The sequence below is a fragment of the Equus przewalskii genome, chromosome 6 (genome assembly GCF_037783145.1).
Source record: "Equus przewalskii isolate Varuska chromosome 6, EquPr2, whole genome shotgun sequence".
NCBI lineage: Eukaryota > Metazoa > Chordata > Mammalia > Perissodactyla > Equidae > Equus > Equus przewalskii.
In genome coordinates this window covers 52,483,097-52,507,108 of record NC_091836.1, presented here as the reverse complement: position 1 = coordinate 52,507,108, position 24,012 = coordinate 52,483,097, and the positions used below count along the sequence as shown (strand labels likewise).

Below are 24,012 nucleotides of genomic sequence, written 5' to 3'. Positions count from 1 at the left end.
GACAGTGCAGCCTGCCTCACGCCTGGGATGCTCTGGGCTGCTTGTTGGGGAGCATCTACTGTAAGTCTAGATGGATTCTGTGCAGAGAAAGATGAAAAAAAGACTGTCTTTCTTTTCCCTCAGATTTTTACAGCAGAGTTTTATTCATTTGTACATCCAAAGCAGACACTCTCCTTCTAGAGCCTTGGTGTTACTCTGGGATTCAGGCTTCCCAGACACCTAGTCATTTCAGCTCCCAGGTCCCAATGTGACTGCAGAGTCACGTCTGACCCACTCCTTCCATCTTGGCCTGTTTCCCATCTTGAAGGACCTATGAGCAGGGAGAGGAGCCACCGAGGCAGATGGATCTGGAAGTCCTGGTGAACCTGAGCTTCAGAGAATGAAGCAGATATTGGAAACCTGAGACTGCCAAGGCTTCAAGGGCATGGGAAAATACGGAATAAATGAGAGGGGTGTGATGGCTGGCACAGAGGCAAGGGGAGAGTGCTCCAAAGTTGCCTGAGAAAGGAAACCTCGCACTGAGGTGGGGATTTGATTTTATATGACAGCAATCTCTGTGCCAGTTTCACCAGTTCTCGTGTCCCTGAGGGATGAAATGGTGTGAAGCCACAGGACAGAAGTTTCAGTTGCCTTCAGGTCTTAAAGAAGGGGAAACCTTTTATCTGAGTCCCCTGTGAACCAGTCAGGGGTCAAGTTTAGAAAAGCCTGAAGGCTGTGTCTGACCAATGTGGTTTATTTCTGTTCCAGCCAAGCTCCTCTGGACCCCGGCTGGGAAAAAGGGGTCTCAGGCAGATCTAGTCATCGCAGCTTCCGCAGGTCAAGGTGGGGCAGGTAATAGCCCAGGCGTTGTTGTTGCACTTGGTAGCCGCCCTCCTTCTTCCGCCGGCAGATGGTGAGCTGTGAAGTGAGGATCAAGCATCAGAATGGACCAGTCAGCTGCCCCGTATGGGAGACTCCAGGGCAAGGAGATACCAAAGACACAGAGACCTGATGCTTCCTGTGTCCCTCTCTTCCTTTTTTCCACTTAATTTTCCCTCTTGGTCCTTCTTTTTTTTTGTTTTTTTTTGTTTTTGGAGGAAGATTAGCCCTCAGCTAACTACTGCCAGTCCTCCTCTTTTTGCTGAGGAAGCCTGGCCCTGAGCTAACATCCGTGCCCATCTTCCTCTAGTTTATACGTAGGACGCCTACCACAGCATGGCTGCCAAGCAGTGCCATGTCCGCACCCGGGATCCGAACCAGCGAACCCCGGGCCGCCGAGAAGCGGAACGTGCGAACTTAACCGCTGCGCCACCGGGCCGGCCCCCCTCTTGGTCCTTCTTGTCCTTCCCTTTTCCCTCTTTCAGCTCTCCCTAACCCACAAGCTCTAGCTTAATTGAGGTATTAATGACATACAATAAACTTTATACATTTAAAGTAAATGATTTAAGTTTTGATTATGACACTGAACTATCACCACAATCAAGACAAGGAACGCCCATCCTCCCCAAATTTCCTCATGCTCCTTTGTAATTCCTCCTTCCCTGCCCTTTGCAAACACATTCTCATTCCTAGGCAACCAGTGGTCTGGTATCCGTCCCTACAGATTCACATGTATTTTCCAGGAGGTGTTTATAGATGTGCTCATTTTTATCTGGCTTCTTTCACTCAGCCTAATCATTTTGAGATTTATCCATGTCATTGCATGTATCAAGAATTCATTCCTTTCTATGGCTGAATAGTAAGCCATTGTGGGGATACACCACACTTTCTTTATCCCTTCACTTGTTGGTGGACATTTGGGCTGTTTTCCATTTTGGGCTAGTATAAGTAAAGTTACTATGAACATGTGTGTACAAGTCTATGTAAAGACACATGTTTTTACTTCCCTTGGATGGATTCCTAGGAGTGGAATGGCTACTTAGGTGCATGTCATTTTTAAAGATGCACCCAAGCTCTTTTGCACGAGCACCAGTGAGAATTCCAGTTGCTTGACTTCTTCACCAACACTTTCTATAGTCAGTCTTTTTAATGTTAGCTCTTCTCAGGTGTGGTGTTATCGCCTTATGACTTTCACTTGCATTTTCCAAATGACTGATGTTGTTAAGAAAAGGAAAAGGCAAGCCACACTCAGAGTGGGAGAAAATATTTGCAAAACATACCTCTAGCAAAGCACATGTATTTATAATATGTAAAGAGCTCTTACAACCCAATAGTAAGAAGACAGGCAACACTTCCTGGCTTACCAGGAGACAGCAGATCAGGCATGTGACAAGCACCAGGAGTACTGCCAAGCAGATGAGGATGATGGCCCAGAAGGGGAGGTCTGGGGAGACAAGTGCTTGGGTGAGCCACCTCCTGTCATTCTCCCAGAGCTTCTCCCGTCCCACCACTGTGCCTCGACAATGCTTGACATGGGTTGGCCAACCCTCATCATTATCCAAGACCCCGTGCGAGTGGTTCTCTTTGATGGGGCACAGCATCAAGATGCTCCCTCCCCACCCTGGGCTGGGGCTTCCTGGAGGCTTACCAGGACTCTCAGTCAAGGTGTCATCTCTGTTGGAAGAATATCCTGGAAGCAAATGAAATGAAGAATGCATGTGAATGTGTTTTACTCTTTTCAAGCACAAAGAATGGAGAGAACAATCTCATAAACGTCCATGACCTAGATTTAACAATGTATATTTCATTCACTTAAAACAATATTTCATCCAACATAAAAATTACTAACACTTGCCACTCTTGCTTCATCCCATATTTTCACTGAAATATTAAAGTAGACTTCATGATATTTCACCCCATTTTACTTTCCATCTCTAAAAAATGAGGACACATTGCTACATAATCCAAGGCCATTATCACACTACAAAAGTGCAATAAATTAAATCAAATTCACACCTGTAGGCATGGAGGACTGAAATTGGGCTGTGCCATCTAATGATGGTCAGGGGGCGAATGGGTCATAATAGTTGACATGGGATCTCTCTAAAGCTGTAAATTCTCAAATGCTTTCTTCTCTGCCTACAAACACATTCATCCCCTTTTCCTATACTGAGTTGCTTTATATTCATTATCCAGGATTCACCTGCAATGTAATTTCCTCCAGGAAGCCTTTTCTGATTACCACCCCAAGTATGGATTGGTTCACATCAAATAATTTAAATTTCCGGTTGCTTATTCTTGTTATGGCCAACTACAACATAAGCTCCAGGAGGCTAGGGCCACACAGCAGCCAATGGATACGGGAGGAGGGTTGCATGTTCCGCTATTTGTACACCCTCTCCCTAGACAATCTCTTAGAGATACGCTGTCTGATATGGAGCAGCAAGTGCTTTTCTAAATTAAAATTAATCTTAGTTAAATAAAATAAATCTGGTACCTCAGCAGCATTAAAACTCAGTAACCATAAAAACCAGTCACAGTATCATTCTTCAAGTCCTCAACAGCCACATGTGGCTATGCACTGGACAGCACAGATATAGAACGTTCCAGCACTGCAGGAAGTTCTAGTGTATGGTGCTGATCTGGAGCAGGACTTGGAAACTACAGGCTGTGGACCAAGTCAGGCCCATTGTCTGCTTTTATACAACCTGCAGATCAGAAAACAGGTCCATACCCTACACCTGCCAAAGCTGGTACACACAGCTGGAGGCCCTCACTGACCATCTGGCCAAGTGGCTTTCAGCACAGAGATAAGGAAACAGAAGTCCAGAGAGGAGAGTTGATCAGCTTGAGGTCACAGAGCTGTCCAGCAGAAGGCAATGACCTCCTATATTCTACTGGGTGTCCTTTTCTCACTCCCAATGATGGGTGAAAGCCTGCCATCTGCCAGCCTCGGAAAGTTCAATGCTGTCTCAGCCCCAGGCCTCCAGATTCCCAGGAAAGGCGTCAGTTTCTTCCCCAGTGACCAAGGAGCCTTACCATCCACAAGGACACTCTTCCTGTCCAGGGTAAAGTTCTGCAGCTGGGTACCATTCTGGGTCAGCCGCAGGAATTCCTCATAAATGGCAACTCTGTCCAGTCTCTGTGCCAATGGTGAGAAGGCACATAGGGAGTCCACCTCCGTGTGGTCACTGTGGGGGACAGACCTGGAAGCGCACAAGGGATGAACAAGGGTGTCTGGAATTCTACCCTGATTCTAGATTCCCTGCTTCTAAGTCCTGTCTAAGAGAACTTTCTGCAAGGTTAAAAACATTTGTGTCTGCATCGTCCAATGCAGTCATTATTAGCCCCATCATGGAATTTAATTTGATGTAATTAGTTTATAAATAAATAGCCCCAGAGACAACATTTTTGAAATGTTGGAGTAAGAACTTCTGCAAATGCATTAAAACAACAAGAACACTGGCAAAAATGGTCAAAATCAACTTTTTCAGAAGTCTAGAAATTAATCAAAGGCATGCAACAGAGTTAAGAAAAACGGTGGCATCTTGTTAAAGGCAGAAAACGTTGTGGCATTATAACTTGCACTATTCCCTGCCTGCTTTCACAAGATCCTCCATATCTTTGAAAGCCATCAGTCTCAGAACCATGCCAGCTGTGAAAACCAGCAGCCTAGCAGCCATAATGGGTTTGAAGTTCCCAAAAGACCTATCCCCATTGAACTGTCACTATTTGACCTGCCTGGCAGCTCCTTGAAAGAGCCCCGTGTTCAGGGCTTGTCCATAATTAACTCAGAGCTTGCTCAGTGAGGAAAGTCCATTCCAAGGACACTTGCTAAAAACAATCAGTGGTAATTATTTTACATTCTAGCTCCCTGAGTGAGTGATGCAGTTGAGGCAGGCAAGAGGTGAGCCAAAAACATTAAAGAAAAATTGGGGGAACGAGATATTCATGGGTAACTTTGAAAATATCTAACACATTTGTGGAGATCTAGAAGGCCACAAATATTCAGGGCTGTGTGCACGCCCAGGAAGGACTTGAGAAGGTCTCAATCTCTCACCTCTAGCTGAAAGCTTGACTTAATATCTGAAAAACTGATTAATGTAACACACCATATTAATAGAAGGAAGGACAAATACCACACAATCTTGATCCACACGGACAAAAAAGAATTACACAAAATACAACATCCTTCATAACTAAAAAACTCTCAACAAATTAGGAATAGAAGAAAACTTTTTCAATCTAATAAACAACATTCACGAAAAACCCACAGCTAACATCATACTCTATTGTGAAAGACCAAAAATGTCCCCCTAAGACCAGGGACAAGACGATGATGTCTGCCCTCATCTCATATGTTAATCATGGGTACTAGAGGTTCTAATGAGGGCAATTAGGCAAGAAAAAGAAATAAAACACATCCAGATTGGAAAGGAAGATGAAAAACTATTTCTTTTTGCAGATGACACAATATTGTATATAGAAAAATCCTAAGAAATACACAGACACACACACACAGACACACACAGTATGTGAATCGTATCTCAATAGGAGTATAAAACATTTAAACTGCCTCAGTGGTTAGTGGCTCCACTCTTGGACAGCAGAGTTAGACTGCCGGATTCTATGGCAACCAGTTCTAGCCCCCCACCTTCCATGGATCCTGACTGTAGTAGGTGATGTCTTGAGGCAGTGTTTCTATACACCATTTCCATGGCTCCCAGCACCAGGCATTGCCATGTTTGCTAAGGTTTACAGAAGGTCTTTCGAGTCTCTCAGGCAGTTGTGCTCACTGCTTTAGGAAGAAGCCGTTTTTTAGGTAACAGCTTCGTATTCCTAGGGCTCTCTTCCATAAGAGATAGGTACTGGGAGATTATGGCATGGAGACACTTTTACTTAAAGGACAACAGAAGTCTCCAGAGTGATCAGGTCCTGAGTTGGAACTCACCTGAATGCTGAAACTTGACAGTCAGAAAAATAGCTTTTGATGCTGCTGTTTCGGAAGAGCTGGTTGAGCTGAAAGACAGGGCAACACTTCCTTGGTCAGAATCCCGGGTCCAGTGGCATCAGAGAGTTTTCAGCCACAGAGCACACTTCCCCATCTATTCATTCTTGTCTCAAAAACGCTGGTCCAGCCAAGGATGTCTTGTTCTAAGGTTTGACTTAGCTATGTGACCCTGGGCCAGTTACTGAAGCTCTCTGTGTCTGTTTCTTAATTTATAAAATGGGAATAAGGACCTGTCTTTATGAATTGTTATGAACAGTCACCCCCTGGCTCCCAAGTATCCACAGGTCAGTCTTTATTTGGGAACAGAGTGGACACACAACCCCATGCTCACCGCAGCCTCAATACTTCTCTTGTTCTGCTGGTGTTTGCTGGTGCCTGGCTGGGCGATGTCCTGGGAATAAAGTAGGTTGGTGACAGTGAAATTCAGCTGGAAGTGCTGGGAGCTGGGACTACTTGTTGGCTTGTCTGTCGGTAGATGAATTGTCGGCTCCACTTCTACAATAAAAGAAAAGAAAGTACAAAAGTCCCCTATCTGGGGAAGGTTTTAACAAATGGATCATTCCAGCCAGTCTACTTATTCCTGGAAACGTGACCTGAGCTGGGTTTTTAAAAGTGGGCTACAGGAGACCCTCCATTTGCCTGTCCACCTTGAATCCATTCATTCGTCTACCTGTCCAACTCTCCACCAAGCATTATGAGTTCACTAGGATGTGGGGAAGAGGATATTGGGCCTCTCTGGGGCTTAGATGGCAAGCGCAGGTGTTGATCCCCCAGTGGGCATCTGTCATACACCTTTGCTGACCCAGCTTCCTCATGGGTCTTTCTGCCTCTGGTCTTCTTCCCCCTCCCAATTCATTCTCCACACAGCATCAGAGGATGAGCTTTCTAAAGCAGAACTCTGAGTGTGTCATGTTGCTCCACAAACCACTCCAATGCCCAAGAAATTCCCTGCCCACATGTTTAGCCTCAACTGTCACCTCTCCCATGTCAAAGTGTATGCTCCAGCCACACCAAACTTCTCACAGCTTCCTCAAATATGCCATGATCCATCTACTTTCTAGATTACAGACACATGTAGCATGATTCCTCATCTCTTCCCTCTGGCTAGGTCCTTTTCTCCATCACATCTCACATCTCAGTTTCTTCATCACTTCCTCTAGAAAACTTTCCAAGACTGGGCTGTGTGCCCCTCCTTGGGGTTCCCACGGGCTCTTGACATTCCATTACAGCAATTAACACAATGTATCACCAGTGCCTATTTACCCTCATTAACTGTTCGTTGAATGCACGAATAAATGAATGAATGAATCAATCAATAACTCATAACTGGGGACCTAAGAAGGAAACCCAGGATCCTTCACATTTGGGGTTGGAAAAATTGACATGTGAAAAGTAACCATTCCCTTGGGTGCAATTGCTACATTTTTTCTTCATGCCTCCTGTTGGATGACACACTGCCGTGGGTCATCAAGATGAGCTTCCAGAAAGCCTCCTTTTTCCCTCTGGAGCCTCGATCCATTCCACTGTTACTCAGAAGTCCCATCCATCTGCATAGACTAATATTTTCCAGCTTAAAGCTAGCCCCCTCATCTCACACCTGTCACATGCATGTCCGCCAACTGGTAGGTGGCACCCAGCCAGTGAGATGAAGCATTCAGGGTCTTGTCTAGAAAGATCTGCTTCACCACACTCGTGTCCAGATTGGAGGAGAACAGTGCCTTGATGGTGACCAACATGGAATCCAACCTAGAGACAGGGACCACATGAAGTCAGACAGCACCAAACACCAGCAGTGTCTCCCGAGTTCCTGCTTTATACAACCAGACACCTAGGGGCAAGCAGTGGGGGATTATCTGGCTGCCTCTTCCTCCAGGCTAGAGAAGAGACCCTGACCAAAAAGGGAAGGCTTCCAGGAGTTGGGGACAGAAGCAATAACAGGAAAAATAATGAACATCTATGGAGTGCCTCTAAGAAGTGACTTACACATTCCCTCACCATCACGCTGGTGGAAGGTATTGTTACAATTATCCTCATGTAAAAGATGAAGGAACTGAAGATTGGAAATACTCAAAGTCAGCACTGTGTCCTATGACCTTCTTCTACCCAAGTGTAGATGTCCTAGTTCCTCCATCCAACCCTCAGAGACCTGGGATCAAACCCAACTGTGACAGTTCTTGGGCTGTTCACCTCACTTCTCTGAGCCTCAGTTTTCCCACCTGCACAATGGGGATGATCATTGTATCCACTTCATGGGGGCCATTGTGAGAACTAAATGAGATGATCTTGCACAAAAGTGCTCAGCAGGAGACTGACCATGGTCAATGTCATCATTGCAGAGCCAACAGCTGCCAGATCAGCCAATGCTTCCAATCTCTTCAACTTACGTCAAGTCGGTGACCAGGCAGGAGATGAATATGTCTCGTAGCTGGCTTCCTCTGTAGAGCTTGGTGACCTAGAACAAAGGATAAGGAGAGTGGGTGAGATGGAGTTCTCCTGGGGCTGCAGGGGACCACTAGAGCCAGTGAAAGATCACAGGCCTTGTAGCAAAGGAGACCTGAGTTCACATTTTTTCTCTGCCCCAACTCACTGTGTGATCTTAAAGGCCCCTTTATTAGCTTCAGTTTACCCATCTGAGCAATGGGGAAGGCAGCTAGGGCACTGTCTCTGGAAACTGAGAGAACCCGGAGCACACAGAGAAAGTGAAGAGTTGAGACAATCACTTAATAAATGTAAGTCAGACGGAGGAATGAGAGGGGCCTCCAGGGCAAGGAGAGATGGGAGATGGGGAGACACCCACCTTGTCCTGGATGTCCATCAGCAGGGCGGTGTACTCCAAGGACGTGGGTTCCAGGCTGCTGAGGTTGCAGTTGATGATGCGGAAATTTAGCTGGTACTCTCTCTGGATAGATAAACTCTTGGGGGCATAGCCTGCAGCCACCGAGAGGAAGAATAGACAGGCAGAGACTCTCAACTTTCAGCACAGAAGCATGGTGGCCCAGGGGGCTCCTGCCTACTGTCAGAATCATCCAGAATCAAGCCCACAAGCTGGGGGCTGTGAGGGCTTCCAAATGGAAAGTCACCCCAAAGCGGGGGAGAACTGGAATTTTACAAGAATTCTCCTGAGCTGAGGTTTTCTGCTGGGCTGATGCAGTTCCAGCTTCCTGGAATGCTCTTCTACCCTCTTCTTTTCCTGGAAAGCTCCTATTCATGCCTCAGGAGCCCAGTGAAATGGAGCCCCATGAGAGTAGGGACTCATCTATCTTGTTCTTGCCATGTCCCAGCGTGCAACACAGTTTAGGGAACATAAAATCCTTTTCCAGGAAGCCCTCCTTGACTTGTCCCTCCTCCCAACTCCCATGGCACCCTGTTAATAACAGTGTTTATGCCCTTTTTTTGTCCATAAAAAATCTTTAGTTCACTTTCACTGTGAATTTCAGGGGAAGAACCTGTATCTTCTAACTCTGTACCTGGCACATGGCTTGGAACAGAATGGTCATATATATGTGTTTGATGAATGAATGAATGTGAGCTACAATGGATTCCCAAATATGAGGGCCTAAGATACTCATCTCTCATTTGATCATTCCTTCACTCATTTATTGGGTACCATGATGAACCCACATATTATGAACAGAGGATATAGAACCTCACTAGACATAACCTAATGTCCCTAATGTGGTAGAGCTCAGAGTGTGAGGGGGGAGTTGGATAATTAAACATTTAATTGCAGTGGAGTGTGGTAAGTGTTGGTCTGGTGCCCATTTAGGAACTGGGGGACCACGTGCAGTGAGGTCTTTCACTCGCAGAACAATCAGAACTACTGACATTTGGGGCTGTATAAGTCCTGGGGGGGTGTCCTGTGCATTGGAAGATAATAGCAATGTCCCTGGCATCTATACACTAGATGCCAGGAGCTCCCTCCCCCAGCTGTGACAATGAAAAATGTCTCCAGACATTTCCAACTATCTCCTGGGGGCAGAGTCACCCCTGGGTAAGAAACTGGCCTCGAGGAACATCACAGAGAAGACTCGCTGTCCCAAGAGACCCCATGGGTCAGAGATTTTGGTTTTGAATTAAAATTAATTACATTACTTGATCAAAGAATTTCATGCTGTTTGACTGACATGATAGCAGGGACCCTCCCCATGGGGGTTTGGGGAGGGTGTCCCCCAACCAGAATGTGGGCTGATTTGTTAAATAGAAAATAAAATAGAACAGGGACAAGTAGCGATCATATGAATCCAAGTCCACATGAACACTCACCATTGACGAAGAGGCTATCCCTGACCAGGGTGTAGAGGCCCATCTGGGTGACACCGTGGGTCAGCTGGTTCAACTCCCAGTACAGCTGCTTTCTGTCCAGCCCGAGGCCCACGAGGTCAGGGTGGTAGGTGCAGACAGCGTCCACGCTGGTGGCCTCCCCATCCTTCTCAGGCCTGGGGAGAGAGGGATGTGGAGACTATAGAGAGAGGTCCTGAAACCTTTGCGGGTGGGGGCCAGAAGGAGGGAGGAGCAAACGGGAGGACAGTGGGAAGACTGAGAGAGGGGCAGTCACAAAAGAGGTCGTTACTGGCAAATGCTCAGGAAAAGGTCTTACTTGAGGGAGATGAGCCTGCAACTCGAGTAGAAGGGGCCCAGGCTGCTCTTCTTGAACAAGGATCCAAGCTGGGGAGGAAGCGGGAGGAGGGTGAGCAGGAGGGACAGGGGCTGAGGGAGGGGCTGGCTAGAATTTATCCTACCAGGAGCTGCTGGGGCCAGCATCTTACCAGGCTCTGCAGGACCCTCTCAGTAGAGTTGAACATGGCTGAGCCATTGCTTATGTCTGTTGAATACTGGAGGTTGGAGATGGTGAAGTTGACTGTGAGGGTCTTTAGGTTGTGTCCCAAAGCTGCAAGAAGAGAGGGAAAGCTATGGCTGTCAGTGACAGCTGGCCTGAGACCAGATCAGAGTCCTGGATTCATTACAATCTGCTGTCTTCACTCCCAGTGGTACACCACCCACTCATGTGGTCACCCAAGTCAGAAACAGCATATGTGCTCAGCTCTTCCTCCCTCCCAGCAACACCAATTCCACTTGCAGAGCGGTCCTCACATATACTCCTGCTCTCCATGTCTGTCCCAGCTCAGGTCTTACCTTCTTTTACCTGGACCAAACTCCAGCAGGCTCACTGGATGCTTTGTCTAAAGGATGCTCTGTACACGGAACACTAGAAAAATCTTTCTGAAATGAAAATCTCACTAGGGCTGCCACTGCTCTAGTACCACCCATGGCTCCCTACAGCCTTCAGTATTAAGTTCAAGCTTCTTGAATTGGCACTCAAGGCCCTTCCCAAGCACGTTCCTGCCGACCTTTCAGTCTCAGTTTATCCATCTACTCTGGGTTAAGATTTATGCTTCATGGAAACCACATTGCTCTCAATCCTCTCCATACACCATGCTGTTTCTGGCCCCTGAGCCTTTGTTCATGGAATCCTCTCTGCCAGGAAAAGTCTTCATCCTCTATGCACCTGGATCCCTCCTACTCATTCTTGAAGACTCCATTCCAGTGAAACTTTCTCTAGCAAGCTCTTCCTCTTCAAATTATGCCAGGTGCCTCTCCTCAAAACGTCCCACATTGTGTTATAATAGTGTGCTAATTTCACAAGACTAGGGGCTCTCTGAGGGACGGCATCAGACTTCATTGTTGGTATAATCTTTGTGATTAGCATGATTGCCTTAAAACCATAATTTCACACCTTGGCTTCCCAGATCCTGGTTTACAATTGGCAGGTGGAGGTGTGGGGCTGGAGAGCCTCTCTTGGGAAATAAAAGGGGCACCCCAGATACCTGTGGTGGCTTCTGGTTGCACAGGTAATGAGGAAGTGGGCAGGAACGTGGTGACCGGCTCAGGAGCTGTGGAAAAGGCTGTCATCAAGGAGGGATAGAGTGGGAGAAGCCCCCAGGCTCACCTGGGTTGTAGCAGTGGTCTCCCAGGACCACCATTCACAGGTGAACCATAAATGAGAGTGAGGGAAGGGGTGACAGTGTGAGTAGAGGGATGAGCAAGCCTGTGGGTGAGATGAACCCAAGCAAGTGAGATGGGTGAACAAGAGAGAGACTGAACACAGAGGAAAGACAGATGGATGAGCAGAAAGATGGACAGACAGATGGGATACCTGGATGGACGGAGGAAGAATGGACAAATGAAGGGTCAGAGAGAAGCAAGAAGAATAAAGGAGAGCAGTTGGAGGGATGGGAAGAAAGAGGATGGAAGGACAGCAGGAAGGAAGGACAAACAGGTGAGTGGGCAGAAGGATGGTTGGAAGGATGGATGGATAGAAGGATGAAAGGATGGATGAAGGAAGGAAGGAAGGAGTCCAAGAGAAGGGATAACTGGGAGGATGGAAAAAGGGATAGGTTAAAAGATTATGAATGGACCCCTGAAAGAATGAATGGGAAAATTTGGTCAAACAAATGAAGGGCCACCAGAATTTTCAGCATGACAGAGATGGCTTTTGTGGTCCCTGTAGGAGATTTTGCTTTCAGGGGGCATGGACTACAAGGTCATTATCTGACCTCAACCCTTATCCCTATAGGGAATGCTTGTTCAAATTTATTTTTCTAACCTAGAAGGATGTAGAAAATTCAGAAAGCCAACACTATGGCTGCAGGTCCAAACAGAGGCCAAGGACTCAGCATTCTTCCTCCCACTGACACTCAGAAGAGAGGCCTAAGTTTTGTCAAGACCCATTGAGGCTGAAATGGGCACTGGTGGCAAAGATACATACTTGTAGGAGGCTCATCCGGACCACGTTCATTATAACCTGGAAACCAAAAAGTCACATGTTAAGGGGAGATGGCAAAACAATCTCAAATGTTCTATGCCTTTGTCCATGTGGGGTTCCTGCCTGGATGCCCTTCCCTCTGTACAACGTGCTCATCTACATGTCTTCTAAGATCAGACTCAAACATCATCTCCACTAATAAAGGCTTTCCTGGTCTTTTGATTGGAAATTATTTTTCCTTACCCTCCTCTCCATCATGCCCCCACCAAGAGGCTCTCGTCATATTTATGTTCACACATTCATCCCCCGACATATCTATCTGTCCCACCATCTGCCGCTCCACCCTCCCTCCAGTCTATCCCTCCATCCAATAAGTATTTATTGAGAGCTTACAATGTGCCAGGTTCTGTTACATTTGGGGAATACAGCACTGAACATAACAGTCTCTGCCTCACTGGAGCTACATTAGGACAGTTGTGCATGTAGCCAATCTCTGTCCCTGTGCCGGCACAAGGCCTGGGTTATGGTAGATGCTTGGTCAATGCTGAATGAGTGAACAAAATGAAGCATGTACATTGTGCGGTTTACGAGCAGAAAATCCTAAACTGGCCCTTGCAGTGGCCAAGGTGATGGGAACAGATGTGAACTCAGAACATCAAGACCCAGACTGGCCACAGACCTCCTGAGGGTGTGGTCAGGTCCCTTCTCTTCTCTGTACCTCCATCTCCCTCTTTGCTAAAATGGGTCATACAGGACCAGGATGGTTCCCTCCCACCTGATGGGGCTATGGAGATAAGGCAGTATGAGTTGCCAAATGCCATTACCAGGTTGGAGACAGAGAGGAGGGAAATTGAGTCATTCCAATCAACCTCCCCATGGCCAAACTCTGCATCTTAGAGCCCAAAATGAGAGTCACCATCGTAAATGCTGTCCCTTCCTGGATTCTAGGCTAATGTCCAGTAGGTCCAAAGCTTGGGCCCTTCAGATGTTCAGAGAGCCTGCCTCCCTCCTGGCCTCAGGGCCCCACCCAGGAGGGAAGCCCATCCCTGGTTGAGGCTGAGAAGAAAGCAGGGAGGGGAGAGAGATGTTGGGTTTGCTCTCCCCAGGGCCCCCTTCAAAGACTCTTCTATGAGTTAATGTGTCGAGTGGAGCACAGCGTTGGATGCTGACAACTGGGGCTCATGCCCTGGCTGTACCACTCTCAAGCTACACCCACTTGGGCAAATTACTTAACCTTCCTGAGCCTCAGTTTCTTCATCTGCAAAATGGGTTTAATCAAGGACCAGCCTTTCAGGGTGGCTGTGTGGGGTCAGTGTGGAGTCGAGATTCACACCTGAGTTTGTCCCAAGTTTTCCCCTAGAGAACTGACTGGTAAATGAAGAGCCTTCTAGGATTCAGGCATGGCCCCAGTGAGGTAGGCTGAGAACTACTCACCATTGAGGTAGAGGCTGTCTTTATCCAGAGAATAGGGGCCCAGCCGGGTGATGCCACGGGTCTGCCGGCTCAGCTCATGGAACACTTGCTTGGCAGGCAGACCCAGGCCACTAGGGGGTTGCCGGTAGGTGCAGAGGATGTCCACTCCTGTCTTGGCACCATTCTTCACAGACCTGGAGAAGGAGAGGTTGACCTTTAGGGGAATGCAGCCCACTTGGCACCTCTCCTGCTGTGGTCACTACACATCTCACACTGTGTGTTCCAGCCTTGTTGAACCATTCACAGTTTCTCCATTGGGCCATACTCTCTCACCCCAGGATCTTTGCACATACAGTGACTTCTGTCTGGAAGTCTCTCCCCTTCTCTCCTTACCTGGGTAATTCCCCGCTCATCCTTCTGGTCTCAGCTTAGACACCTCCTCCTCCTCCTCTAAGAACCCTGCCAGCTGGTTCAGGGGCCTCTTCCGGTTCCCACAGTGCCCATGCTTCCCCCATCACAGCCCTGGTCACCCACTGTGTGAGCATATATTATTTGTCCCTACTTCCTCCAGATGGTGATCTCCATGTGGTCAGGTAAAGGAACAGCATAGTTCACTGTTGTCATGTTGAAGCCCAAGCCTCCAGTACATTACTTCTCCATGTAAAAACTAAAGTCCTGATGAATGGATAAACCAACGATGATACATACACACAGCGGAATATTATTTGGCCATTAAAAGGAAGGAACTTCTGACACATGCTACAACGTGAATGAATCTTGAGGATATTATGCTCAGTGAAATAAGCCAGTCAAAAAATGACAAATACATATGATTTCACTTATATGAGGTACCCAGAGTGGTCAAGTCCATACGGACAGAAAGTAGAATGGTGGTGGCCAAGATCTGGGGGTAGAGGGAACTGGAGAGTCGTTCTCTAAGGGATATAGTTTCAATTTTGCAAGTTCTAGAGATTGGTTGCACAGCAATGTGAACATAATAGTACTGAAAAGGACACTTAAAACGATTCAGATGGTAATTTTTATGTTATGTATATTTTACCACAATTTAAAAAATCAATTTCCTTATAACAAAGAATCCTAAAATTTCTATGGAACAACAAATGACCCCGAATAGCAAAAGCAATCCTGAGGAAAAAGAACAAAGCTGTAGGCATGACAATCTCTGACTTCAAAATATACTATAAAGCCATAGTAATCAAAACAGCATGGTACTGGTACAAAAACAGACACACAGATCAATGGAACAGAACTAAAAGCCAACAAATAAAACCACACATTTACAGACAGCTAATATTTGACAAAAGAGCCAAGAACATACAGTGGAGAAAGGAAAGTCTCTTCAATAAATGGTGCTGGGAAAACCAGACAGCCACATGCAAAAGAATGAAAGTAGACCATTATCTTATACCATGCACAAAAAGTAACACAAAATGGATTAAAGACTTGAAACCATACAACTCCTAGAAGAAAATACAGGCAGTACATTCTTTGACATCAATCTTAGTAGCATCTTTTCAATACCATGTCTACTCAGGCATAGGAAACAGAAGAAAATATAAACAAAAGGCATTACATCAGGCTAAAGAGCTTCTGCAAGGCAAAGGAAACCAGTGACAAAACGAAAAGACAACCCAGTAGCTGGGAGAAAATATTTGCAAATCATACATCTGACAGGAGGTTAATCTCCAAAATATATAAAGAATGCATACAACTCGACAACAACAAAACAAACAACCAGATCACAAATTGGGCAGAGGATATGAACAGACATTTTTCCAAAGATATACAGATGGCCAACAGGCACATGAAAAGATTTTCAACATCACTAATTATTAGGGAAATGAAAATCAAAACTATAATGAGATAGCACCTTAAACCTGTTAGAATGGCTATAATTAGCAAGACAAAAAATAACAAATGTTGGACAGGATGTGGAGAAAAGGGAACCCTCATACACTGCTGGTGGGAGTGCAAACTGGTGCAGCCACTATGGCAAACAGTATGGAGATTTCTCAGAAAATTAAAAATAGAAATACTATATGACCCAGCCATCCCACTACTTTGTTTATCCAAAGAACTTGAAATCAACTATTCAAAGAGACTTACACATCCCTGTGTTCATTGCAGCACTATTCACAATAGCCAAGATGTGGAAGCAACCCAAGTGGATAAAGAAGATGTTGTATATATATACAATGGAATACTACTCAGCCACAAAAAGACAAAGTCATCCCATTTGAAACAACATGGATGGACACGGATGGACCTTGAGGGTATTATGCTAAGTGAAATAAGCCAGAGAAAGACAAACACCACATGATTTCACTCATATATAGAAGATAAGCAAACACATGGACAAAGAAAACAGATTAGTGACTACCAGAATGGGGCTGGGGGGGTGAGCAAAAGGGGTAAGGGGGCACATATATAGGGTGACGGATAAAAATCAGACCTCTGGTGGTGAGCATGATGCAGTCTATACAGAAACTGGTAAATAATAATGTACACCTCAAATTTCACAATATTGTAAACCATTATGACCTCAATAAAATAGAAAAAAGGAAAGGATACAAAAAATCAGTTTCCTCCAAGACTCTACGCGGTGTAGACCCTGCTGATATCTCAAATCCCCTCTCTTCCCCCTCTCTTTCTCCCTCTCTGCTCCAGCCACACTGGCATCCTTGCTGTTCATCGAACATGCCAAGCTCATTCCCATCTCAGGACTTTTGTACATGCTGTTTCCCTGCCTGGAACAGTTTTAATTGTTGAATCTTTGTTACCAATTGGGTCACAGTTCAGAAGTCACCTCCACAGAGACGCTATCCTGTCCCCTGGTTAAGCTGCTTTCCCATCACTCTATATCTATGCTCCACATCACCTTACCTCATTTGAAATCACCTTACACAGGTATTTATTCTCCTGCTTAGTATCTGTTTTCTCCACTAGATGAGGGAAGGGGTGGTACTCGTCTTGTCCCTGTGGGTCTCACCACCTGCCTCAGAGGAGCTGTACCATCGGCATCAGCGGAATGAGAATAGGAATGGAGAAGTGCTTCATAAATCCCAACAGAACGCAACCTGATCCAGAGATGGGAGAGTACCTGCCTAGTGGGTACAGAGTTTCTGCTTGGGGTGACCAAAAGTTCTGGAACTAGAAGGGGTGATGGATGCACAATATTGTGCCTGTAACCGATGCCACTGAATTGCACACTTAAATATGGTTAAAATGGTTAATTTTATGTCTATATGTATTTTTTCACAATTTCAAAAATTAATAATGTAATAAAAAATGGATGCAGAAAAAGACCCTCCAAGAATAGCCTGTGGCAACTGGGGGTGGCCCCCATAGTCAGAAGTCCATGTCCTTTGGTGGTGGGTCATGGGGCGGGGGAGCATTCTCACCTTAGGGAAGTGACCTTGCAGCCTGCATAGCGGGGACCCAGGCTGCTCCTCTGGAACAATGGGCTGAGCTGGAGAGGAAGCGAGAGCCAGTGGTGGTCAGGGGTGGGCAACAGCCCCAAGGATGGGTCACGGAGAGCGGGAGGGGGAAGAGTCCTCTCACCAGGTGCTGCATGAGGGTGTCTGTGATGTTGAACTTGAGGGAGCCATGGCGACCCATGTCCGCTGAGTAGCGCAGGTTGTCGATGGTGAAGTTCACTGTGAATGGTTCCTCACTGACCTCTCCAGCTATGGTAAATGCAGAGAGAGGCTCGAGGGGAGGTCAGGGGGCCCTACGTCCACCCTAGATTGGGGCTTCAAAAGGCTCACATCCTCCTCCAGATAAGCCTGAGGGTCACTTGTTAATGGAGACACTCCAGTAGCAAGTAATGGCAGGGCTAATGATTTGGGGGGTTGAGATGGCCTTCCCTCCCAGATGCAGGGGTGGAGGGCTCTGTGAAAACACTCGTGGCTTGTACTTTCCCAGGAGGAAAAGCTCCAATTTGCCACACTGATGCAGAACTGATGACCCCAGAGATTTTCAACCACATTCTCTCTGCTCTACCCGTCTACCTCTGTCTCTCGGTGCCTCGGTCTCTCTCTCTCTCTCTCTATGTGGATAGATAGATCTATATCTATATCTTCCAGGATTGTTGGCTTTTTAGACCTCTGCATAGAAGGTTGGCATATCTGGTCATCAGAAGAGGAGATCTATCTATCTATTTATTATCTATCTATCTATCTATCTATCTAATCACCTATCTATCACCTATCTATCTATCACCTATCTATCTATCTATCTATCTATCTACCTATCAACCATAGCCTATCATCTATCTTTCCTGCCCTTATAAGTAGGTATGCCAATCTTCTGTGCATTTGGTTAGAAAAGCCAACAATCCTAGCAGCTATAACCAACCTCTCCACACCTCAATTTACTCATCTGTAAGATGAGATCATAATGATTCCTACTTCAAAGGTTGTTATGCGGTTTAAACAAGTTAATATTTGTAAAGCACTTAAGCACAGTGCTGGGCATGGAGTAAACACTGTGTAAGGGTTTATTACATAAAATAAATAAGCAAATGCTTTTTGATCACTTAGTATGTACAGAGCTTTTTACACGGATAAATATATGCTGGGTACTAGAATTACCCACATTAAACAAAGGAGGAAACCAAAGTACAGAAATGGTCGCCTGCCCGGGGTCACATCACTGGAGGGAGGGAGAGTCTGGTTGGACCCAGGTCCTCTGACCCCCGAGTCCTTGCTTGTGAACTCTCCTGCTACCTGCTATGCTCTTGCTCAGACTGATTCTGGTGCAGTGCTCAATAATTGGGGTGACCTGTGTAGAGCCCAGGGGAAGTAGAACAAATGATTGAGGCAAGACCAGAAGTCCTGTGGCCTGACTCTAGTAAAGATAAGCAATGCAGCAGCTAAATAGTCAAGACAAAACTCTGGGAGAAAAACTCCCCTCTCTTCCTCCCTTCTGTTCATCACTCCTTCCAAGCTTCCTTTTCCCCTTTCTTCCTTCCATCTTTCCTCCTACCCATTCATTTTTTCTTCTTCTTCCCTCTATCCCTTCCTTGCTTTCTTCCACCATCTATCTAACTATCCACCCATCCTTTCATCCAATCCTTTATCCATCCCATCAGCCATCCATCCATCCATCCATCCATTCATTCATCAATTCATCCATCCATCATTCCTTCCTAACTCACTCCTTTCCTTCTTTATTTCTTCCCCTTTATACCTCCCTCTATGCATCCTTCTGTCCATCTTTTCTTCCATCTATCCATCCATTTTTCTTTCCTCCCATCCTTATTTTGTCCTTTCATCTATTTATACATCTTTCCTCCCTTTCTCCTCTTTTTTTTCCTCCATTCATCTTTTCTTCCTTCCATCTGCTCATCCCTCTTTTCTCCCTCTCTCCTTCCATTCATCTTTTCTTCCTTCTATCCATCCATCTTGCTTTCCCTCCATGGACATTGACTTGGTCCTAAAATGCTCAGAAATTATTCCAAGGACTGGACAGTGGTAAACAAAGGAGTCAATGGAGCTGACTTTAACTTATTTTTCTTCCTATAATTTGGGAAAAGACACCTGTTTTTGGACTACAGGAGCCCAGAACCCTGATGTGGTTGGAAGGAGTGAGAGAGGCTGCTTTGATGTAAAAGGCCAGTGATTGACCCAGGGATAGTTTGAGGGGATTGAGAAAACACACCCCTAATGCAAGGGCAATTAATCCTTGAAAACCTACAAGGGTTTGCTGGGGATGCAAAAGGAGTTCCTGCATATAATAGGTGTGTACCTAAAATCAGTATATCTTTAGGAATAAATTAACTGATGGTGAAAAGCATCAAGAGTGGGATCACAAATTTGAGAGTGATAAGAACTCCAGGTTCTGCTATTTATTTGCTGTGTGACTTGAAAGCCTCTCTGAGTCTGGGTTTCCTCATCTGTGAAATGGAGCCAAGTGACATGGTTGCAGTCAGAATTAAAGGGTGGAGTGTATGTGTTCTGAAATGAATTGTGTACCCCCAAATGTCATATGTTGAAGAGCTAGTTCCTAGTCCCTCAGTAGGTGACTGTATTTGGAGATATGGCCTTTAAAGAGGTACTTAAGTTAAAATGAGGCTGCGGGACAGGCACTAATCCACTCTGACTGATGTCCTTATGAGGAGAGGAAATTAGGACACAGAGAGACACCAGGAATGTGTGTGCAGAGGGACAGTCACATGAAGAGGCAGCAAGAGGGCGGTCATCTGCAACCAAGAAGATGGCCTTGGGAGAAACCAACCCTGATGGTCCTTTGAACTTGGACACCAGCCTCTAGACTGAGAAAATATACTTCTGTTGTTTGAGCCACCTAGCATACGGTATTTTTTTACAACAGCCATAGCAAACTAACACAGTATGTAACTTAGCATGGTGCCTGGAAGGTGGTCAGTTTCAACAAATGTTCACTGGAAATCCAACCACAACTGGTACAACACTGATGTGGAGAACCTCTCAGATCAACAAGCAGACATATGAATAAAAGGAGAAGAAAGGAGGACCAAGGGCAGGGCTGTAAGAGAATTAAAGTGAAAACCACGTGAGGGCAGAATGGGGTGGAGAACACGTCTGTGTCTAAGGTTTTCTCACCCTGGGCTGGGACTCTCCACCAGAACCCGGGAGAGAGAGAAGGGATGAATTAGGGGCTCTTTTGGAGTTTCCCTCACCAAAGGCATGGCGTGAAGGAGAACAACTGCTCCTCAACCCCAAATGGGGAAAGGGCCCAGGGGATAAGGCCAGAAATACTCACTGGTAGTAGTCGGGGCTATAGCTCCATAGGTGTAACCTGTAGAGAGACAGGAATCATATGGACATAGGTACACTGGGAGGGACGCTGCAGCTGCCGTGTGGAGGACTGTAGGAAACCAGAACGGAGGCTACTGCAGTCGTCCTAGTGAAAAATGGCAGTGGCTGAATAAAGGCAGAGTGATGCAGATGCAGAGAAGGGAAGGACTCGAGAGAGATCCCAAAGGGAGAAAAGATGATTTGGTGATGGATGGATGAGGGAGGTGAGTGGGAGGGAGGGTGCAGGTTGGCGCCCATGTCCCTGCCTTTGGTGATCAGGAGATAGAGCAAGTTTGGGAGAAGATGGTGACTCCAGGGCCACAGACTGGGTGATGTCCAGGAGGTGGGTGGACCAAGGGTCAGGAGCTGCTGTGTGGTGTGGGCTGGACTCAGGGTTTGGATTCAGAGCAGCTAGATGATCTCTGAAATCCACAGAAATGGATGAGTTACCTCAGATGAGTGAGCAACGAGGGAAGAAGTGATCTGGTACAAATGATTTTGGTACCAGTAAGAGCCTTCCTATCTGTGAGCAGGATGCGGGGGATGGAGCCAGAAAGGACACTGGGAAGGATGTGGAGGTCACAGCAGCTGAGGGAAAAAAAAATCAGGAACCGCATCCAAAGTGTGCTATACCTTTAAGGAAATGGTGGCAGTGGTGGTGGCTCTCGTTATAAAATGTACACCTCTCTCTATGCACCATTTAGTCTGGAGTTAGGATATCATCCTCGGTTGTGTGAGGTGGGAGATGGGAGATAAGTCCTGTTATGTCTCAGCCCACATTTCTATGCATGTCCTCTGGACTCCTTTCCGTCCAGATGGTGAATGACAGTGGGGAAGAGTTGGCTGGTTGAGCAGCTCCCATTTCTGGGGGCAGGACAGTGGTCACAGGTGCACAGAAGTCTGAAATACTCACTATTTGGGGTGGTGGCTAAGGCTGGATGACTGTAACCTGCAATAGAGGGAGAGATGCTGAGGAAGGTGGGAGGGAGAGACAATGAAGAAGCAACTCGGCCATTGGAGAGATGGCAGCTGGACCATCACAGCTGTGGCTTCTTAAAAGGAAGACAGAGTGCTCACCTAGAAGAGAGAAAATCCACCCTCCCATCCTCGGAGAGGCTAAAGACTTGCTCAAAGCACTCTGAAATGTGAGGCCCCCATAGAGGTCAACTTGGCGCGCAATCTGTTGCAGCACAGCCCAGTCAGTGTGGAGGAGGAGACCCACACCCAACACAGCTCTTCACCATTGATGAAGACACTATCATCACAGAAGCTGGGGAGAAAATAGCCCAGGGACTTGGGTTGGGGACCTCATCATCCTGGAGATGCCAAGAAGGTGGTGCCCACGTCTGGGGCTTTAAAGGGCATTGGTCCTTGTTTTCTGAGCCTGGAGGTGAGGTGGGGATGGGGAGTGAAGGCAGTGGGCTCCTGGCCTCTTCCATTCCTAAGGGCTGGCACTCAGAGGGTTGTAGAGACTTCTGAAGCCTCAGAATACTCACTGCTGGGGGTGGCGGCCTTGATCTTGTGGGTGTAACCTGCACAGATAGAGGGACATTGGGTGAGGTGGGGGCGGGATGAGGTAAAGGGAAGAATGGAGACAGAGGATGTGGGACCTGTTGAAATGCAAAGAAAGATGACAGCCCCTCACCATTGATGTAGAGACTCTCCTGGTCCAGGGTGTAGGAGCCCAGCTGAGTGACACCATGTGTCAGCTGACTCAGCTCCCAGTACAGCCGCTCTCTGTCCAGGCTCCAGCCCTTGGGGTCAGGGCGGTGAGTGCAGACAGCATCCACTCCAGTGGCTGCCCCATTCTTCTCAGGCCTGGGAAGGGAGGGTGAAGGGGATGACAATAAATGGAGTCCTTAGGGAGGAGTCCTGAGATCCCTGGGGGTGGGACAGAGGAAATGAGAAGGCTAGGAGAGAGGTGAGAAATTAGACTTAGATTCTCTGGGTGCGCTGACTTCCAGCAAGCCTGGAACTGTGAGCCAAGTCAGTAGGTGGGAAAATTACCATTAAATTGCAAGGCAGAAGCCTACTTCCTTAGGGCAGGGGGACAGGAGAGCTCATACTTGAGACAGGTGAAAAGCTGGAATTTGAGATTAAAGTCAGTGGAAAAGCCATGCTTGTCTTGGGAGAAATCCCGGGGACAGAATTGAAGACCTAAAGGAAATGCCCCTATTGGTCAAAGGGAGAGGAGGAGGGAATTCAGAAGGATGACCAGGCTAGGGCCCAATCCTGCTGATGGGCTTTGCAGAATCTGGGGACACTTAGCAGGGAGAGTTACAATCAGATGAGGTGTTGGTCCTGGAGCCAGTGCCTCCTGAATTCCACCTCTGTGGAGGACATTGACAGAGAGGTCAGGGAGGAAGCAAACCAAACTCCTCCTCAGGTCTGAGAGCACTGGAGTCAGCCCTGGCTGGTTATTCCAAGGTCTCACCTGAGCAGAGTCAGTCTGCAGCCGGAGTACAGGGGGCCCACACTGGTGTTCTTGAACAAGGGTCTAAGCTGTGGATGAGGGCATGGGAAGCAAATAGATAGGTTGAAAGCCAGGGCAAGATGGTCATCTGGTGAGTGGGGCAAGAGTGAAGCGGGCGAGCCTAGCACCAGGGGATGCGGCAGGAGTGGAGCGGTGGTCATGAGTGGGCAGGGCTGGCATCAGTATGCAGGATGGAGGTTAGGTGGGTGGAATTGGCTTCCTGGGTGGGGCCGGCATCAATGGGTGGGGCAGAGGTGAGGCGGGCAGGGCTGGCATCAATGGGTGGGGCTGGATGGAGTGAGCAGGGCTCTCACCAGGGACTGCAGGGACTTCTCTGTGGTGTTGAATTTCAAAGAGCCTGGAGGCCACATGTCCTCCAAATAGTGCAGGTTGGTGATGGTGAAGTTGATGGTGAAAGGCACCAGGGGTGGTTCTGTGGCTGCAGCAGGGGAAGGAGAGGAGAGACCATGCTGAGTCCAGCTGAATGGGGGCAGGGCCTGGCACCATAGCCCTGAGAACCGCAGCCATCTCGCTGGAGACCACAGCGATGGCTGAGCGTGCTTGGGGTGATGCCAGAATAACCAGTATGGACAATGTTAGACCATCAAATGCTTCAGGGGAAAGAGGGAAAGATTTGGAAGCTATGAAGCTTTGAAGGAGACCGTCTACAACCCACCATTCTTATTCACTTCAA

At 47.0% G+C, this 24,012-nt stretch overlaps 1 protein-coding gene across 1 annotated transcript in view; it reads right to left on the bottom strand.

Moving 5' to 3' along the window:
- Window positions 1-132: 132 nt before the first annotated feature.
- The window catches only part of MUC16 (mucin 16, cell surface associated), a 77,923-nt gene continuing 54,043 nt past the window's right edge, over window positions 133-24,012 (bottom strand). The window contains exons 42-64 of the mRNA XM_070626623.1: window positions 23,633-23,757; window positions 23,280-23,347; window positions 22,491-22,663; window positions 22,342-22,377; window positions 21,759-21,794; window positions 20,811-20,846; window positions 17,628-17,752; window positions 17,468-17,535; window positions 14,067-14,239; window positions 12,636-12,671; window positions 11,695-11,760; window positions 10,636-10,757; window positions 10,467-10,534; window positions 10,133-10,305; window positions 8,667-8,797; window positions 8,254-8,321; window positions 7,467-7,615; window positions 6,201-6,364; window positions 5,810-5,877; window positions 3,898-4,064; window positions 2,507-2,548; window positions 2,223-2,302; window positions 133-897 (exon numbers count right to left, since the gene is read on the bottom strand). Of these exons, the coding sequence (XP_070482724.1) occupies window positions 799-897; window positions 2,223-2,302; window positions 2,507-2,548; window positions 3,898-4,064; window positions 5,810-5,877; window positions 6,201-6,364; window positions 7,467-7,615; window positions 8,254-8,321; window positions 8,667-8,797; window positions 10,133-10,305; window positions 10,467-10,534; window positions 10,636-10,757; window positions 11,695-11,760; window positions 12,636-12,671; window positions 14,067-14,239; window positions 17,468-17,535; window positions 17,628-17,752; window positions 20,811-20,846; window positions 21,759-21,794; window positions 22,342-22,377; window positions 22,491-22,663; window positions 23,280-23,347; window positions 23,633-23,757 (2,273 nt within the window). The 3' untranslated portion in view covers window positions 133-798. The remainder of the gene's footprint in view (window positions 898-2,222; window positions 2,303-2,506; window positions 2,549-3,897; window positions 4,065-5,809; window positions 5,878-6,200; window positions 6,365-7,466; window positions 7,616-8,253; window positions 8,322-8,666; window positions 8,798-10,132; window positions 10,306-10,466; window positions 10,535-10,635; window positions 10,758-11,694; window positions 11,761-12,635; window positions 12,672-14,066; window positions 14,240-17,467; window positions 17,536-17,627; window positions 17,753-20,810; window positions 20,847-21,758; window positions 21,795-22,341; window positions 22,378-22,490; window positions 22,664-23,279; window positions 23,348-23,632; window positions 23,758-24,012) is intronic.